We start from the raw sequence: 19,198 nt of genomic DNA on the forward strand, positions 1-19,198 counted from the left end.
GTGAGCTGTGAGCCCATCAGAGGCAAGACCCCCTCAGTGAAATATGGGTTTGTCAGAGATGAGACCCCCTCAGTGAGCTGTGGATCCATTAGAGGTGAGACCCCCTCAGTCAGCTGTGGGCCCATCAGAGGTAAGAACCCCTCAGTGAGTTGTGGGTCTGTCAGAGGTGAGACTCCCTCAGTGAGCTGTGAGCCCATTGAAGGTGAGAAACGACCCCTGCCCCTCAGTGAACTGTGGGTCTGTCAGAGGTGAGACCCCCCAGTGAGCTGTGGGTCTGTCAGAGGTGAGGCCCCCACAGTGAGTTACATGCCTGTCTGCTCTGGGGTGGGGGTCTCCAGGACACTAGCAGAGAACCTGTGGGCAGACTATGCCCAGACAGACCCTTCCAACTATCAGCTGGATCTTCTCTCTGATCTTAGGCAAGAAAGACCACAGACAACAAACAACGAGCCATTTTCAGGAGCCATTTTCATCTCATGAAAACCCATTTTGGAACCTGGCAATGGAGTAAGTAAGCAATTTGCACATGGAAATTGTGATCTACATTTTAGACGCAATTAAACTCCAAGTTCTCAGAAACATGGGCCACACCATCGGGAGTCCCAGTGGCAGAGTCCGAGTGCTCAGCGGCCTGTGAACTGTTTCTGGTCTCGTAGGCTTGACAGATACTGTCACCAGACCCAGAGCTGACGGTGCGATCTGTGGCCACAGGACGAGTCTCCCGAGGGAGCAGGGAAGTGAGAAGGGGTTTCCCTTCACCCGCTCAGCACTGGCAGCCCCGGGCCTGGGAGGGAGTAGAGGGCAGGGCTGCCACTGGCCTGCCCAGCTCCCCTGGGCCCCCTCCTGGCGGGGACGGGACCACCAGACAAAAAAGGCTGATTGTGGATTCTGCTCAGGCGCCAGCCTGCACACTTAGACTAATCACTTCAATGATTTACAAATGCATGAATATTCATGAGCTAGTGCTTTTCAAAGCAGCAGCTGAGGCTGGGCCCGTCCCCCCTCTCCCCTCTCTGCAGAAGAGCCGCTCCCTGCTCCTCATCTGAACCCAGAGCAGATGGAGGGGGGACGGGGCAGGCCGGACCAACCCCTGCCCACTTCACACCACGCTCTTCACACCTGCTCTGGGTCCAGCTGGAGCCCTGAAGACACCAGCAAGGCTCGGTGCCCCACCCCGGCGGGCGCTGTGAGCTCTGAGCCAGAAGAGCGGCTGGCCAGGCCCCGCCTCCTGCACCCTGGGCCTCGGGGCAGTGCTCCGCTCCACGGACCACTGTGCGCCTGCCCTGTGCAGCCCCCTGGCTCGCCCACCTTAGAGCCTGGTGGCCGTGACCAGCTGACCCCTGTCTCCTCCCTGAGGTACTGGGCAGCGGCAAACACACCAGTCTGGTCAGAGACAGGCACCTGACTGTGGAAACACGGGCCCAGGAAGCTGGAGGCGAGTGTGGGGACACTGGGGACCAGGCCACCTTCTCGATGTCTCCGACACATTCAGCAAAGTGCGAGGGAGGGGTGGGGGGCAGGGCAGAGACTGGACCAGACAGGGCAGAGGCTGCACGTCGTGGGGGGGGGGGGGTCATGCAGATCTGAGCGCCGGGGGCACACGACCAGAAGAACTGCCCGGCACCCGGGCTTTGGCCCACGGCCCACCCTCCTGCAGGACACTGGCCAGAGGCTCAGAGGGCTCCGTCACAGCGGCCTCAGGGCCCCCACATTCTCTCTGGGACCCTCTCGACCCCTGGGAGTCCCACCCTCAAAGTGCTCCCAAGAATCTCGGCTGTGGCCTCTGCAGAGGCCCCCCTCGCCCACTGTCGAGCCACCAGGGACGGCTCGTGGCCAGGCCTCTGGGTTGGGGTTCAGCAGCTCCCCAGGCTGATCCACGCGAGGCCCAAACTCTAACTCGAACACCTGGACCAGGAATGAAATGGAGCATTGTGGTGTGGGGCCAAGACCTGATTTCCAAGTCCTGGCCCGTGCTGGCCGGGCGCCCTGCGGGGTGGCGCCCCTGACCCCGCGCCCTGTGCACGTACACCTTGCCCATCAAACACCCAGCACAGACCCCCCCTCGCTGTGCCAGTGGCATGGCTGCCCCCCTGCCCCCCACAGACACTCACCTTCCGGCTCTCCACAGAGGGTGCACTGGGACTCTGCGAGACAAAGAGAGAGAGAGAGAGAGAGGGAATCAGCAGGTGGCTCAGCCGGGGACAGGTACCACCGTGACCCACAGCCCCAGCCACACCACACTGCCCGCACCTCCTGCCCACATGGAAAATGCCACACTGAGTTCGTGGCACTGCGACACCCCCCGTGCTCACCCCTCACACACCGCGCTTGCGGCCAGCCGGTCCATCTTCTCACCGGACCCCAGCATCTCTGCTCCCGAGTCACTGCCCGCTCTCCCATGTGTCCCTTCTGACACAGGGGACCATGGGGGACAGCAGTGGCCACCTGGCCATGAGGAATGAGACCAGAGCAAGGAGCTGTGTATGCTGCGGTCAGGACACATGCCTGACCCCAGGAAAGCAGCCGAGATGGAGACGCTCGATGGTGGGTCCTTCCTGGGGCTCCTGCAGCACGTGCCCTCGCTCTGCGGGGACCTGGCCACCCCCCACCAGGGGCATGTCCAGCTCTGGACGGCAGAGACCAGCATCCTCCCAGGCCATGAATGGGGGCTGGGACAGGTCCCGGAGCCTCGTGTGAGTTCAGAGGTGCACAGAGCTTCGGGCAGTTGAGCCAGGGCCACCAGGGCCACCCCTGCCCCTGCCCACCCCTGTCCACGCCCCCAGGTGCCCTACACACTGTGCCCTCCATGAGTCACAATGGGCATCTAAGCACCCCGAGGTGGTGGAGGCCAGCAGGTCCGGTCCACAGTGACTTGTAGGCACCGAAATGTGCACGTTGTAGGCAGCACGATGCAACGGGGGGAGCACGCAGGGCTGGGCATGCACACAGAGCACACACTCCCTGAGCCGGCCTGCTGCACATCGGGTACGCGCCTGTGGTACGTGCGTCTACCACGCACACATCCTGAACCTGCATATAGGGCACATACGTGTCTGTCTGGACCCTGCACGCCCGCATCTGCACGCCCACACCCGCACGTCCAGCGCTGGAACCCGCAGGTTCTGAGCCCGCACGCCTGGTCCCCGTACATCACACGTGCACATAATGTGCTCTTGGCGGCACATGCCGCAGAGGGGACTGGGGGGCAGCAGAGGCCTCCCCAGATCGCTCTGCACAGCAGGTGTGCACCTTGGAGCTCCCCAGCCGCACTGGGATGGGCATGGGGCTCTCGGGAGTCCCCTGGGAGTCCCCTGGATGAATGTAAGTGCCCTCGGAGCCTGGGGGCTGGGCAGGCTGAGCTGGAGACAGCAGGCTCCTCAGCCTGGGGCCAGGGGCCTCGACACAGCAGAACCCTCCTCGGAGACGCTCTCTTCAAGACACAAGTAGGTTAGGCTTTGGGGGAAGGTTGAATCCGAAGCAGAGGAAGTCTGAAATATTAGCTGTTACTAGTGTTTCCATTAAAAAAAATGAACTGTGACTTTACCTGCTAGTGGAGAGAAATAATTTTCCCTCCAGGACACCCCCAATGTGAGATAATCATGTCAGGGCCTGAGCCTGAGCCCTGAGTAGTAACCCATCGCCCCAGGCTGGCTGTTGGGAAAGAATTCCCCCCCCCCCCGCCCCCGACTAATCTGACAGGGGCTCCGGCCGGCTCCCGGCAGGCGGTCAGCTGGGGCAGTCCCTGGAGTTAGTGAGGGGGACCATGGGGGGTGGTTGAGGGGGCGGCAGGGCCCCTCCAGGGAGGAGCTGCATCCGGTCTGGGGAGGAGGAATCTGGGTTAAGTTTCTGCCTGCAGTCACCAGTGCTCAGAACAACAGCAGTTTGGTGGCAGACAAGCTGCCTCTGCACTTCTCCAAACTGCAAGGGAGGCACCGGCCGCCCCTCAGCATCTTGGCGGCTGCAGGAGAGCGAGAGGACAGGGGCCTCTACAACAGAGGGAAGCGTGGACGCAGGCGGGTGGGCGGGAAGCCTGAAGGTTCCGGCAGTCCAAGTTCAGGACCAGATGCTGCTGCGTCCAGAGGGAGCCCCGCCCGGCCCTCCTTTGCCCCTGGGCCCTGCCCCTGGGCCCCGTGACTCTTTCTGCTCCGGATCTGTGGCAGGTTCCCTCTGCAGCCTGAGCCCGAGCCCCTCCAGAACCACATGGGCCAATCGGGACCTCACCTGGCACCGCACAGCTTGGTGCAGAGGCACCTGCCCCACAGACACTGGGTGGGTGCAGATCTGGGCACGGCCTGGGCGGCTTTGCCAACTGCAACCCTGGAACCTGGCACCCAGTACCACCCCCGCAGCTTGGCAAGCCCTGCCCCACTGTGCCCCACACATCACTGTGCCCCTACTGTACCCACACCCCACTGTATTCACACCTCACTGTGCCCCCAGCATAATGAGACGCACGCCTCACCAGCCCTCCCGAGTCCTACCCCTCTCCCTGGCATCAGCAAGCCATCTCTCTGGCCACAGAAGGAGGCCAGCAACTCTGAGCATTTAGTTTCCACCTGGGGAAAATCCCCACAGGGCTGACTGGGATAATACCCTGCCCCCATACATGTCTGTTACATATATGCGTGTGGTGTCGGACACACATGTGCATGTTCTCCATGTGCACACAGAGAAACACGAGGCCTCCACTATACAGCTGGATGGTGTATACGGACCTGCACTGTCCCAGAGACACACACGATGGCAGGTATGGGGCGCAAGTGCCCCCAGGAGCGTGGTGCGTGGTGAGCTCACCCCGCTGTGTATTCCAAGTGTCACAAAGATTATTAATGATTTTTAAAATCGGTATTCAGTCACAGTCCACATCTATTTCTGATAGCTGTGCACAAAAATAAATATTAGCCTCTGGGGACTTGGCCTGATTTTTTTTTTTTTGCTGTCAAATTAAAGGCAATTTGTCTGAAATTCTAAAGGAACCAAATAGTCTGCAGCACCTGCAGGTAAAGGTGGTGCAGGGCCAGGAGCGGGCAGTGCCAGGAGCCCCCTTGCCATGCTCCCTCGGAACAGTGGGCATCAGCAGTGTCCCGTGACATCTGGATGTCCTCAGAGTGCTCCAAAAGTGTCAGCAAAACACGGCTCGCTCTGGAGCCGCTGTCCAGGTTGGTGACAGGTTTCCACTTACCGCAGCAGGATTTTTATAGTTGAGATTCCCGGAGTTCTTGCTGAAGTGTGGTCAGCACCATGGACAGGGGCGGCACATTGCACACGGAGGGAGCAAACTGCAGCAGCTGGGGTGGCTGTGGCCTCTCTGCTCTGATTTTATCCGTGCTTGGATCTGCTTCGCCTGCTTCCCTCCCCCCAGAAAACCCCACAATTTCCCCCATTTTTTCACTTGCTGACAAGCAAGCAGTCAGAGCTGCCTGGAGCATCCGAGTGTGTTTACAACGGGTTTAGACCTGCCCTGAGTTTCTTTTTTAGAGACAGCCAGTCTGTAGAGGCTACAAAGTGTTCCTTTGCATGCAGCCAGGCGCAGCGCCTTCCTGGAACCCTCCTGTCCAGCTGGGGAGTGATGAAGGCTCAGGCTCTGTTCCCTGGCAGAAGCAGGAGCAGAGGCTGTAAGAAGTACCTGTCTTCCCTCCCTCAGCTCAGGTGTCCACACTTGAGTCCTCCCAACACTGCTGGGTTGGGCCAGCCGCCACGTGCGTGGCCCTCAGGGGCTCACGTATGATGAACAATGATCTATAAAGGTCCACGGACCAGACTGACTGCGTGTTCACCTTTGGTTTCCCCTGGACACCAGGGAGTGAACTTCCTTACCCTTCTGAGGGGATATTTCCAGGTGGGCTGTGCCATTTCACAGGGCCAGCAGCAGAAGCAGTCCTGCTGTTGACTCCGTCTGCCCTTTGCTCCCAGCATCTGGCCTGGGGGAGGGTGTCCACGTGGCATTGATCTGCATCTCTCTGCTGCCTCGTGATGCTCAGCAAGCACGTGGGTAGTGACCACTCAGGTGCGTGGCTCTCTGTGATTCTAATGAAGGGCTTTTGTGTGATTCCCGAACAGAATCTTTGCTAAGCTGAGCACTGCAGAGCTCTCCCCCACGGCGGGGCTGCCTTTCATGTTCTGGGGGATGGGTTCTGCCACACGGTCTTCGTGTCTCACCAGCTCCACTGCTCTTTAATCCTTTTGTTGACTTTACTTCTTGGCCCATACCTAGAGAACCATCCCTTCAGCTAGACACAAGGATGTGTTCACGGTGCACAACAATTTTGGTCTTGGGTTCTGCTGCTTGATCCACTTGGGGTTAACTCCTGCAAGTTGTCTGAGGCAGGGACCTAACTTGGTTCTTTTCCACGGGACTGGCTGATGCTTTCAGCACTGTGGGCGAAATGCTGTCTAGTCTTTAAGACTAACTCTACACAGTCCCTCTTGGAAGCCGGCTCTAAGGGCACTGTGAGGAGTCCTTCTGCTCTTCTGCAGCGCGTCTTCCCGACTTCGCTCTCTTTCTGCTCTAATTATCACCCTCGCTCAGCAGACTCTGCATCCCAACGACACGGTTCCCCGCAGACTTGGAGTGACAATAGTTTGCCTGTGTGGTCACTCGGCAGTGACATGCACCCTGCAGTGGCTTATACTAGGAAGCAGCTCGACAAGTAAGGTTGCCTAGAACAGAGGCTGTTGTGTCTACACGCAAACACAGCCCCACATGTAAGGTCCAGGGGGCCAGCCTGGGCACCCTCCTGAAGCGCCTGCTATTTGTGGAGGATGGTGACTAGGGGGTAGCCATGTCGGCGGTGAGCCAAAGGATAATGCCGAGGAGTGCACCCAGGTCACGGGACAGGGCTACTCAGGCTTTGCAGCTGTGTCACCAACCTGGTTTCCTGATGGTTTCTCTCATGGGGGTGGCAGGGAACATGTGGCTCAGGGCAGAAGGGAGGCGGGAGTGAGGCCCAGAGCATGCCCTGGCAGTGGGGCTGAGTGCTCAGCCTGGGCTCACTGGAGAAGCCCATGTACGAAGGGTCCAGGGACCTCACGAGAGACCAAACAGCTGACCCAGACTCTGCTTCAGAAATCTGATAAAACTCACGGATTCTTGGGCATGGGGACGTGGAAGGCCTGAGGAGCTTCGAAGTAACACACTGCAGTTCTATGGGGGCAACTGTCCCAGGAGTGGGGTCTGCCCTGCACATGCACACCAGCCTTCCCGGCCCAAGGGGACATTCTGGCCCTGCTGAGAGCACTTTCTGTGACGCATCAGACAGCAGGTGACCGAGGGGATCAAAGCCACTTCTGAGATGTTGGCAGGGGTGGCCTTGAACCTTGTGACTTCAATAAATCCCACACAGTTGGCTGATCTTGGGTGGGAAGGGATCTTCTTGGACTGTGCAACTTTACTGAGTTCCACACAACTAAAGAGATGGCAGTTGAGCACAGGCGAGGGCAGATGAGTGCAGGTGAGGACAGGTGAGAGCAGGTGAGGATAGGTGAGTACAGGTGAGGGCAGAAAAGGGCAGGTGAGAGCAGGTGTGTGCAGGTGAGGACAGGTGAGTGCAGGTGAAGGCAGGTGAGTGCAGGTCAGGGCAGATGAGTGAAGGTGAGGACAGGTAAGCACAGGTGATGACAGGTGAGTGCAGCTGAGGGTAGGTGAGGGCAGGTGAGCACAGGTGAGGGCAGATGAGGCAGGTAAGGACAAGTGAAGGGAGGTGAGCAAAGGTGAGTGCAGGTGAGCAAATGTGAGTACAGATGAGGGCAAGTGAACACAGGTGAGGGCAGATGAGTGCAGGTGAGGACAGGTGAGTTCAGGTGAGGGAAGGTAAGTGCAGGTGAGGAGAGGTGAGTGCAGATAAGGACAGGTGAGCACAGATGAGGACAGGTGAGTGCAGGTGAGGGTAAGTGAGTGCATGTAAGGGCAGAAAAGGGCAGATGAGCACAGGTGAGGGCAGGTAAGTGCAGGTTAGTTTAGGTGAGTGCAGGTGAGGGCTGATGAGCACAGGTGAGGACAGGTAAGTGTAGGTGAGGGTAGGTGAGTGTAGGTGAGGGCGGAAAATGGCAGATGAGAGCAGGTGAGACAAGCAAGGCAGGTGAGGATAGGTTAGAGCAGGTAAGCACAGGTGAGGGGAGGTGAGGACAGGTGAGCACAGGTGAGGGTAGATGAATGGAACCATGCGCACTGTGGGGGGAGTCTGTGAGCAGGTGTGAAGCGCTGTGTTGGGGACATACAAAGGCTAGGACCCCCCAAAGGAAACTGTCTTCCTCTGCCAGACAGGTCCCCACAGGAGCTACAAAGGGGGGGCCCAGGGATCCTGTGGGCACATCTGCACTGTCCACCATGCAGCTGCCCATTCCTGACAAGTTCACGCACCAACAGGACTGCAGAGAGAGGTGACAGCCGGGCTACCCACACCTGGCGCCTGTGCTCCTGAAGTCCTGCCCCTCTGGGGTCCACCACGGGAGAGCAGTGTTTGTCCCTGGGGTCCCTGGGCTCCTATCATGGCCCGACTGTGACAGGTCCCACAACAGCACCTCACTCCCTCGCACGGAGGAGGAGCATCTGGGAGGATGGTCGGGTGGGAGTCAGGACAGGAAGGAAGTGCCCGGAGAGCTATAGGGATGGACATGAAGACAGCACGGGCCAGCAGGTGCTGGCCTACAGCTGACGGTGGAGCCCGGCCTTTCCCATTGGAGGGGCCATGCTGACTCCCAGCTTCCCTGTCCACCCTGTTCTCAGCCCAGACCCAACCTTCCCCACCCCCAGTTCCAACTACAAATACTGCATGGCCAGAGTGCTCAGCAGCCATGTCTTGTCATTTCTGTCCCTGTAGGTCAGTTTATGTGCAGACACGTGGAATCCCAGCACACCATGTGAAGGCGCCGCTGAAGGCCCTCAGAGACCCGTAAGGAAATGCTTAAGGTGCCGTGTTTGGGACGGATGCACAGAGTCAGGAAGCCTCAGCAAGGTTCATTAGGCAAGTCCTTCAAACAGTGACAGCTACACTTTCTCCATACTTCTTAGCCCTGTTAGGCTCTAAATTAAATTGTTGGAGTTAAGCACCTTCAAGCTGTAAAGTGACACAAGGCTGATCTGAACGTTTGCATAACTGATGGCTTTTCATGCTTATGTAGTTTTGCCGGTTGAAATCTAAATTTTCCTTTTGCTCTGAAAAGTTCCAGTCATGCATCCAGTTCAGCCCGACTGACAGTAGCGGCGAACAGCCCCACGTTCCCCCACCAGCGTGCATTTCGGCTCAGGAGACACAGTTTGTGGAGCACACGCGCACACACACATACACACACACATGCATGCATGCGTGTGCACATCACGGACATGGGGGTCAGACACATGCAGCATGAACATGGGGTTCAGACATTCACACGCACAGCACGGACATGGGGGTTAAACAGGGCAAACAGATAAGGTGCTCCTTTAGCCACGTGAGATGGCGCTTGCCTTGCACTCGGCAAGTTTCATTCAGTTTCATTCTAACAATGCCCAGAACACCGCCAGGAATGATCCCTGGGCACAGAGCTTGGGGTCACCCCCGGTTCCACCGAGTGTGACCCTAGAACCAAAGCAAAGATCTACCAGAGAGCAACGACCATGCCCGACCCTGGCTCTGAAAAGCTGGCATGAGCCCACTGAACTAGCAAGCTAGACAGAGGCAGTGAGCGCCACGCACAGTGACCGTTCACTGAGCCGAAGGAAGCACGTCCTCCCGCACGGCAACAGAATTTCCTCTCCAGGAAAACCAAGAGACCCAGGAAAAGAGACTTGTCTGCTTAGGGAGCGGGTTTGTACTGCGCGGCCGTATCCCGACGCCTCATCATGGAGCAAGTGAGAAGAGGGAGTGAAGAATACTTCTAGCACAAGAACAACAGCGCTTCAGGGTAAGGAGGAATGAGACTCCCTAGAAACTCTCATGGTCTCTAAGAAGAATGCTAACGACATATTTCAAAGCTCCAGGGGAACAGCTGAGTGGGCAGGGCAGGGGCGGGCGGGGGAGGTGATGTTTTGTGAAGGGAAGAGCAAAGGTACCCGTTGTCACTCTCCCAGATGCCTCTGGATGGACGAGCCCTGGTATTCAACCCAAACTGCAATCCCAGAAGAAACAGACCGAGAAATGACACCGAGGAACACAGCTGCTGGGAAGTCTTGAAACAAACACAATCCAGGGCGTCCTTTGAAGTCCGGATGTGAGCTGCCACCTCTCGGCAGCCCTCCTTCATGTGCCTCCTGCCAGGTGGGTGTAGATGGTGCTCTGTGTGTGTGTCTGCAGCTGCACGGGGTGGGTGTGAGGTGTATGGCACCATGTCAAGGGCTGATGCTCGGACAGACCACGGGCATCGCCTGAGTGTGGAATGTGTGGCAGGCTGAGGGGGGTGTGTGTCCCCAGGGCCTCCAGAGGCCTCCGGTCTGCTGTAGAGCTGGGCCTCATGTCCCCAGTCTTCTGTGGGTGCTGCTCTGTCCTGGCACGCTGATGGGTATCCAAATGCTGTGACCTCCAGGGCCCCGAGGGCCTCGCCATCACACGCCGCTCACCCCAACCCCCACTTAGTCCTTCCTGCCCACGTCATAGCTTCCACTGCTACTGGTGGTCGATTAGCCAGCACCACCCCGTCCTGGATTCTTCATTTACTCAGAGAATCCCACACCAGCTTGAGGCTGTGCATCAGACTGTACGTGGAGACCAGGCCTCTGCAGGCTCTGAGCAGACCCACGGCCTGGCACGGGAGAATCAGGTGTGGTGTCAGGTGCTCCCAACCCCGAGGCACGGCAGCTCCTGGTCTCCACGCTGCAGTGCTGGGGAGCACTAGTGAGGTGTGGCAGCTACACGCCTTCTCGGAGGCTCTGGAGCTGCAGGTAGTGAAGTGACTCTGAAGCAATAGTTGTGCTTTATATTTAAGGGGGGCGGGGGGCGGTCATGCACCTGGTGGTGCTCAGGAGTCACTCACTCCCAGCAGCTGCGGTGCCAGGGAAGGAACCTGGCCTGTGGCATACGGTGCGTGTGCGCCCCACAGAACTCCCCCGATCCCATGTGCTGTCTCTCTCCCAGTATCGAGGCAGGCTGGGGGCTGCTTCCCTGTCCATAGCCTTGACAGAGTGACGCGATAATCTCCTGGGATCCAGCACGGCTGGAGGCCCTGTAGCGGCCCTCGGTATAACGCAGTTCTGTCTCCTCCCCTGGGGCAGGGTGGGGCTGCCTGCACCCCGTGGGGCCAGGAGCCCTGGCGGGAAGCTCACACTCGACCCATCTCTGCAGTGGCCGCTGCCCTCACCCCATTCCTGGACAAGGCGAACAGGGCCGCATCTGGGAGCTGGCACCCACCCCAGGCTATGCTGAGAGGCAGCGGCTTGCCAGCGTGCAGGTCAGGACGGATGTGTGTCTGCAGGACCACCCCACCTCCCCCAGGAGCCAGAGAGCCGATCGAGTCCAGGCCCCAGGAAGCTACCCAGACGGGAGACCACTCCGGTGGGCACGAGAATAGTCTGATGAAGATGGGGGAGTCCCTGACGGCAGAGCTTCCCCACGGGGCCCTGGCAGGCAGGAGCTGCAAGGCCATGTGTGCTGGTGGTCTGGTCACCAGGGCAAGGTGGGGTCAAGGAGCCCAAACACGCTCCTTCCTGCAGCCACATGGGCGCCTGTTCCTACAGCTGCACCCCATGTCCCTGGGCCAGAGCCAGCTCCCGCACCTGCTCCCGCACCATCCCTCAGCTGAGTGTTTGCTCCAGACCTGCCCCTGCACCCTCACACCTTCACCCCATCCAGCAGCACAGAGGGCCATGCTGCCAGGATGGAGTGACTGCCCAACTGTGCAGTGCATATGTGGGTTCACTGTGGGGATGGGTCTGTGTGAGGGAATGGGTCTGTGTGCAGGAATGAGTCTGTGTGGGAATGGGTCTGTGTGTGGGAATGGGGCTGTGTGTGGGAATGGGTCTGTGTGTGGGAATGGGGCTGTGTGTGGGAATGGGTCTGTGTGGGAGATGGGTCTGTGAGCGGGAATGGGTCTGTGTGTGGGAATGGGGCTGTGTGGGAATGGGTCTGTGTGGGGGGATGGGTCTGTGTGGGAATGGGTCTGTGTGTGGGAATGGGTCTGTGTGGGAATAGGTCTGTGTGTGGGAAAGGGTCTGTGTGGGAATGGATCTGTGTGTGGGAATGGGTCTGTGTGTGGGAATGGGTCTGTGTGTGGGAATGGGTCTGTGTGTGGGAATGGGTCTGTGTGGGAATGGGTCTGTGTGTGGGAATGGGTCTGTGTGCGGGAATGGGTCTGTGTGTGGGAATGGGTCTGTGTGGGAATGGATCTGTGTGTGGGAATGGGTCTGTGTGTGGGAATGGGTCTGTGTGTGGGAATGGGTCTGTGTGTGGGAATGGATCTGTGTGTGGGAATGGGTCTGTGTGGGAATGGGTCTGTGTGTGGGAATGGTCTGTGTGTGGGATGGGTCTGTGTGGGAATGGGGCTGTGTGGGAATGAGTCTGTGTGTGGGAATGGTCTGTGTGTGGGAATGGGTCTGTGTGTGGGAATGGGTCTGTGTGGGAATGGGGCTGTGTGGGAATGAGTCTGTGTGTGGGAATGGTCTGTGTGTGGGGATGGGTCTGTGTGTGGGGAATAGGTCTGTGTGTGGGAATGGGTCTGTGTGGGAATGGGCCTGGGTGACAGGCTCATAGTGCAGGAATGGGCCCGTATGGGACTGACAGAGCATTCTGAGTCCTAATGCTGCCAGCAGAGTTGGGAGGTGACAGGGCAACTCGCTCACTGCTCACCTCCTTCAGGGATCCAGGTCCAAGGGTCCAACATACCCATGGGAGATTGGCACATTAACACCTCTTCCAAGAGTGCAGCTCAGAGGGGTGCTGGAGTGAGCCCTGTGTGTTGGGGGACAGTCTGCTGGGCCTTGCGGTGGAGTTCGTGGGTGGACACAGAGCAAGGAGGTAGGTAGAAGAGTTGCTGAGACTCTGGCCACAGGAGGACCATGTTTGGCAAGGTGAGATGAGATGCTGTTCAAGAGGAACTGGGACTGTGGGGACCGTTGCACCTAGTTCCAGTGAGTGTTGCAAGGGCCTCAGATGTGACCCAAAGCTGTGAAGCTCGAACCGACATGCATCTCACACTCAGGTAAACCACCTGCTTCAGACACCTGTGCATAGGACACTCAGAGGACGATACTCAGACGCCTGTGCAGGTACACATGGAAGTGACCTTGCTCACACACCTCTGCAGATACTCACAGGTGACTCACACACCTGCATGTGTCTCAGGATGGGGCTAGCCCCCCTGGGAATCTGCATTCCTGAGGGGAGCCCCAGGAAGACCCCACGAAGGGCTCAGGTACGTCCTGCTGTCTGCCCGGGTCCTGTGTCCACGCCTCTGAGGCAGGGTCTACCCTCAGGGTCTGTCCTGTGTGCAGCCAACAGAAGAGCACAGTGCTGCCCTGACCCCTGAATGGGGGACTGAGGCTGCCCTGAGGGCTGTGAAGGGGCAGGACACAGGAAGGAAGCTGCCGAGGGCCCCTTCCCAGTGCTCAGTAAATGGGGTCCCACGCTGATGTGCTCCCCAGAGGGCCACCCTCCTTCCCTCAGGGTGGCGCTGTGAGGGTCAGCCCTGCCTCTCTGCTGCTCCTGCTCCAGGCATCCAGCCATGCCACCTCCCACCACGGCCAGCATCGGCCGCTCACCGTTATGTCCAGCCCGGTGATAGCAGCAGCTCTCCCCCGGCCCCTGGTGCATGGGCTTCGACACCCCCTTTTCTCCCACAGAGCTGGTCCTGTCCACAGCCCTTCCTCCCCCACGGGAGTTCTGGGGTCCCCACATGGAAGCGGGGCATGGAGAGGAGGTGCTCCTGGGAACCTGCACAGCCAGGGACCCCTCCTATCCCCATTACAGGGTCCACTCAGAAGGTGCTCGCACACGCAGATATGCACACAGGACACATGTATATGCACACACACACACACACACACGAATGTGCTGGGCTACAGGTAAGTAAACATGCATAGGTAGCCATGTACACATAGTAATCACACAGGACACGGGCACGAACTTAGACAAATGTGCTGTGGTACAGGTTAAGAGCACGTGTGCGCCTATACATAGCATATGCATATTGAGTATGTGTATTATAAAGAGTGTATGCGTCTGCAGAGCATATGAGGTATGTAGGCGGGGTCGGTATAAGGGTGAGACCAAGATAAGGGTGGGACCAGGATGAGGGTGTGGCCAGGATGAAAGTGGTGCCGACACAAACCAATCTTGGAACGCAGCGGCTGGTGACAGAAATGCTCCTGGACTGTGAACTAAGCTACGGCCCCATGCCGCCCAGGAGGGGAAGGGTTTTTGTCCCTCGGCCTTTTCCCCTCTGCGGCAGCATGGCGACCTCCACCTTTCAGAGCCAATTCGACAAAGAGGTAGGAGTTTGCAGTGATGGGGCGCTCGGGAAATCACACGATGGTGGGGGGGGGGGCACGGAACTGGCCCTGCTCCCTGCCCAAACGAGACCCCCAAGTGGCCGCCCATGAACAGCTCCTCCACTCCTGAGTGGCCATGATCCCAGAGATACACAAACCAATCTCGGAACGCAGCAGCTGCTGGCAGAAATACCTCTGGACTTCATTACTAAAATACCAGAATTCCAAAACTGCGTGGCCGTGCAACATCATATGCTTTTCATTATCAGCAATAGAAAACAAATTATCTAATGATGCCTTTTTGGCTGGTCTGATTGTTGGGGGGAAATTCCAAATAATAATAGTGGCTTTTTTGTCAAAAATTGAATTTAATCAAAGTAAACAGAGAGTAAAGTGAAAATCATCTGCCACACAGGCAGGGTAGGGGTGGGAGGGGTACACTGGGGTTCTTGGTGCTGGAACATGTGCACTGGTGAAGGGATGGGTGTTTGATCATTGCATGACTGAAACTTAAACCTGAGAGCTTTGTAACTTTGTAACTTTGTCTCACAGTGATTCAATTAAAATAAAAAATTTACAGTTCAACTATTAAAAAATAATAAAGCAAAATTGTTGCACTTGGAAAAAAAAAGAAAGTGGTGTGGAGATTAGAAGGTGTGGTGCCCACGATGGGGGCAGGGCGGGTGGGGGTGGGGCCATAAGGGGCGGGGCCTCCTGCAGAGGGTTGGCCCATGTCAATTCCTACACAGGCCACTGCAGCCATCTGGAAGGAGGCCAGTGGCTCCTGCGGTTCCTATGCTTGTCAGCGGTAGGACTGCACAGCCCTCCACCCCTCCCGGGCGCCTCAGTGAGGGAGAGCTGGCATCTCCCTTACAGACAGACAGCTTCTGGGGCCCCCAAGCCACTCCCCAGATGTGACAACTGCCCCTCTCTGTCCACTTGCCCCTTGCCACCACAGGTCTCCTGGATGTGCCCTCTGCCCTGTCAGGGCTTCGCCAGCCCTTCCCGGGCACACCACTCCGAACTCTCCAGTAGAAGCCGCTACTCGCTCTACAGGCTGTGGCGTTTCGATGGGCCTACCGTACATCTGGTCCTGATTAATGAGAATGTAATGTGCCTCGCTCATTAGTTGCAGAAGGTGGGTGAGTTAATGATTATGATGCTTTAATCAGCTATAACAGAACACCCTAAAAGGCAATGTGTCTTAAAATTAAGTCATAATTTCGGATTGCCGATTAAATTATACATTTAAGAACAAAAACGATGCCGTGCTCATCATAGGAGACAGGTTTCAGAGGCCAGAACCCACCAGGTCACACTGTGGCTCCTCATCCACAGTCAGAGTGATAGGCAGCTGCTGCTAGCTTCCCTGGGCCACACTCCTTATGTGCACTCACCTGAAACTCGTGTACATGCTACAGACATGTGTGCACATCAAACGTGTGATACATGTGTAAACATCAAACACATGCACATGCATGCACATGCATGTAGGCGCATACCTGACACATGTGTGCATACCAGACACATACATGCACATCAAACATGTGTACACATGCACACATGTGACAATTATATGCATACCACAGACATGCACATCAAACACATGTACATTGTATATGTGCAGTCTGACACATGTACACAGCAGATACACACAACCAAATACATGTGCCTAATGTGTTTTGTACAGTTTACATGCATGTAGGTATACACCTGACATGTGTGTACACCAGACACACATCAAACACATGTAAACATATACACACACTTGACACTCATGTGTGCACATCATAGACAGACACACATCAAACATGTGTACACGTGCACAACCCAGCACTCACATGTATGTAGCAGTATGTACATGTGTGGGCACACACGTACAAGGCACTCACATATACACCTGACAAGTACACACATGCACACACAAGACTCTCACATGTGCACAGCACACATGCATGCATGCATGCATAAGGCACTCACATGTACACAGCACATGTGCATACATGCATAAGGCACTCACATGTGCACCATTCACATATCAAACCCATGTGTACACATGCATACCAACTATACGTACACATCAAACGTGCATATGTGCATGCATGGATATACAGGCATGTGCCCCCATGTATCATGGCCAGTGAGGGCTGAAGGAAAAGAAATCATGAAAGTTCTTGGAGTGATCTGGCTGAGTTGAGGGTTTTGGCATGAACCAAGTGGTTGCTGGTGTTAAAACCTTAACCCACTGCACAGTCAGCAGGGGTGAGTCGGGGCCCACCAGACCCAGTGGCATCTAGATGGACTGTTCACGTGGAGTTTTGTTCCAGAACTGAAGACTCTAGTCTAACAGGTCTAGACTAGAGAGAGACGTTCTACCGGGTCTCCTGGGTGGCAGGAGGGGCTCTGGGGAAGAGTCCCACCCCTTCCCCGAGAGAGAGGCGTCCTGCTCTCATGTCCGCACAGAGCTGGAGCCAGGGGCCCTTTTCTCTTCCACCCGTGGGCCCTGACGGTGACCCGGCCCAAGGCTGCACTCAGCCCCAGAGCATCTCGGACACTCACATCGGTTTTCCTCCCAGAGGCCCTCCTGCCTGCGACTTGCCATGCCGGACCTCACGCATGGAGGGCATGTGCTCTACATGTGCACCAACACACAGCGGGATTCTCCGTGCTGGGGATGAAATCCAGGACCTCGGGCATGCAGTGTCTGAGGAGCCACCTCTCTGCCCTGAGTGCAGATGCCTGGGGCTTGCCATCCTGCCCACCAGCTCATGCAGCCTGTAATCACCCCTGGCAGGAGGGCTGGAAAAGCACCACTTTGCCCTCCCTGCCCTGTAATTTCCCTCTACTCTGCTCCAAGCAGGTGTCCGGACCTCCTAGAGATGACCGAAGCCACCAGCAGAAGCCACCAGGAATCAGGGGTGAGCCCAGAGTCTGCTCTCTCCTGAGGGACAGGCATGCACATGCAGGGCCGAGAGTGGAGGGAGAGACGACTGGGTTCCCCAAGACTGGAGAGGGGAGGAGTCCCCCGAGAGTGGGGCGGAGGATGGTGTCCCCGCAGTGGTGTCTGCAGCAGCAGCTACACTGTCCCCAACTACAGAGACAGTGTCCCCCATCCCTGTACTTGTCCCTGGTCCCTGCATAGTTCATGAGTGGGGGGGTCCCTGTGGTGGTCACTTGTGCAGAAGACTATGGGCGTGGGGGCTGAGCACTGTATGGGGCGTGCATGTGGCAGTGAGGAGCACGGAGAACAATCATGGTGAGGAGGGTCCTGACTGAGCTCAAGAGCCAGTGCTCTTGTGCAGGAGCCGGGAAGCTGGAACGGGGTGAAGGGGCTTCCTTACATCCCGCTGACCCTGGGCACTGCAAACGGTCCTGCATACGTTATTGCTGGGGCTCAGTCCTGAGCACAGAGCCAGGGGCAGCCCAAGCACCACCAGGAGTGGCCCCAAGCCCACCCCCATAATGGATCATGAGAAAAACAAAGTCCCCCCCCAGCCGGGGCGGAGCTGGGGGGTGATGGGAGGGAACCTGGGGACACTGGTACTGGGAAATGTACACCGGTGGAGGGGTGGGTGCTGGAACACTGTATGACTGAAACCCCGTCACAAACAGCTTCGTGATGGGCCATCTCACGGCGATTCAATTAAATAAAAAGCCCCCTGGGCTGGGCAGCACCTCCTCTTCCCCGCTCCAGTTGCGCTCGAAGACGCCCGAAGAGGGAAGCCCCGAGGCTCCCGGCCCCGCTCTGTGACCCCGCGCCCGACGCCCTGTGTCTCAGCCAGGACCCGCAGTGGGGGTGAAGGTCCAGCGTCCCCGGGAGGTGCTGGGCGGACACGTGGCAGCGCTGCACGTGGCGGGCCGGGCGGCCAGAGAACAGTCGCTGCTCCCGGAGCGAGCCTCCCCAGAGCCCGGGCACAGATGGAGGGTTTATGATGAATAAGCAGCGCTCTGAATGGAGCACACCATGAATCATTCCCAGCAGCCACTCGTGACTGTCCTTGAGGACACAGAGCGAGAAGCCGCTCTCGCAGCCCGAGACGGACGAGGAGGGGACTGAGGGTCGTGGGCTGCGCTCAATGATAAAAGGACAAATGCTCCCAGAGCAGCGCCGGAGCGGACGCCCTTGCTGATGCGGGGTGGGTGGAGGAGGAGGAGGGAGCTGCCAGACCTGGGAGGCGGGCGACGGAGTGACCCGGGGATCCACTGGTGACCTTGCTCCCGCCCAGAGTACGTGGCCACTCTCCATTAGTCTGTCTTGCTGCCCATCTCCAAGGCACCCTGAGAAGGGGCCTTGGGGCAGTGCTCGAGGGTGCGTACCTGCAGGCACATCACCCACATCTAAGCCCCTGGACCCTGGGGTGGCCCTTGGGCCCACAGCACAGTAGTTCTGCTGGCACCTTGCCTTGGGCTCCGACATGGACCCACTGCCCTGGCCATCCAGGCATGGCAGCGCGTGGCACCTGCTCCGAAGCTCCCAGAGATCATTATCCCTGAGGTCACAGACCACTGAGCCCCATGGAGGGACGGGCAGGGCTCCGGGGCTCTGAGACCAGCCTCTCTGCAGTTGGGCAGCATCTGAGATGCGTCCTGGCTCTGGGCACAGACAGCTCTGGTGTCCCCAGTCAGCACTTACCCGGCAGGGCTGGACTCTGCATCCAGGCACTTGCCAGTGAATGTGGGTCACTCACCACAAACCTGGCTCACTACTTTCCTGCCAGCCTGGGGCCCAGAGCAGCTGCTCCCGAAGACTCCAGAACTCTCTTCGCTTTAACTCTACATGCCAACTGCATCCTGTCCTGTGCT

General features: G+C 57.7%; 1 protein-coding gene across 12 annotated transcripts in view; it reads right to left on the reverse strand.

Moving 5' to 3' along the window:
* Positions 1-19,198, reverse strand: part of DLGAP2 (DLG associated protein 2) — a 256,731-nt gene that overhangs the window by 63,276 nt on the left and 174,257 nt on the right. For all 12 annotated transcript variants that reach the window (XM_055123931.1, XM_055123928.1, XM_055123927.1 and 9 more), the window contains one exon: positions 2,112-2,144. In XM_055123931.1, coding sequence (XP_054979906.1) covers positions 2,112-2,144 — 33 coding nt within the window. The remainder of the gene's footprint in view (positions 1-2,111; positions 2,145-19,198) is intronic.

The sequence above is a fragment of the Sorex araneus genome, chromosome 1 (genome assembly GCF_027595985.1).
Source record: "Sorex araneus isolate mSorAra2 chromosome 1, mSorAra2.pri, whole genome shotgun sequence".
In the NCBI taxonomy this organism is placed as follows: Eukaryota; Metazoa; Chordata; class Mammalia; order Eulipotyphla; family Soricidae; genus Sorex; species Sorex araneus.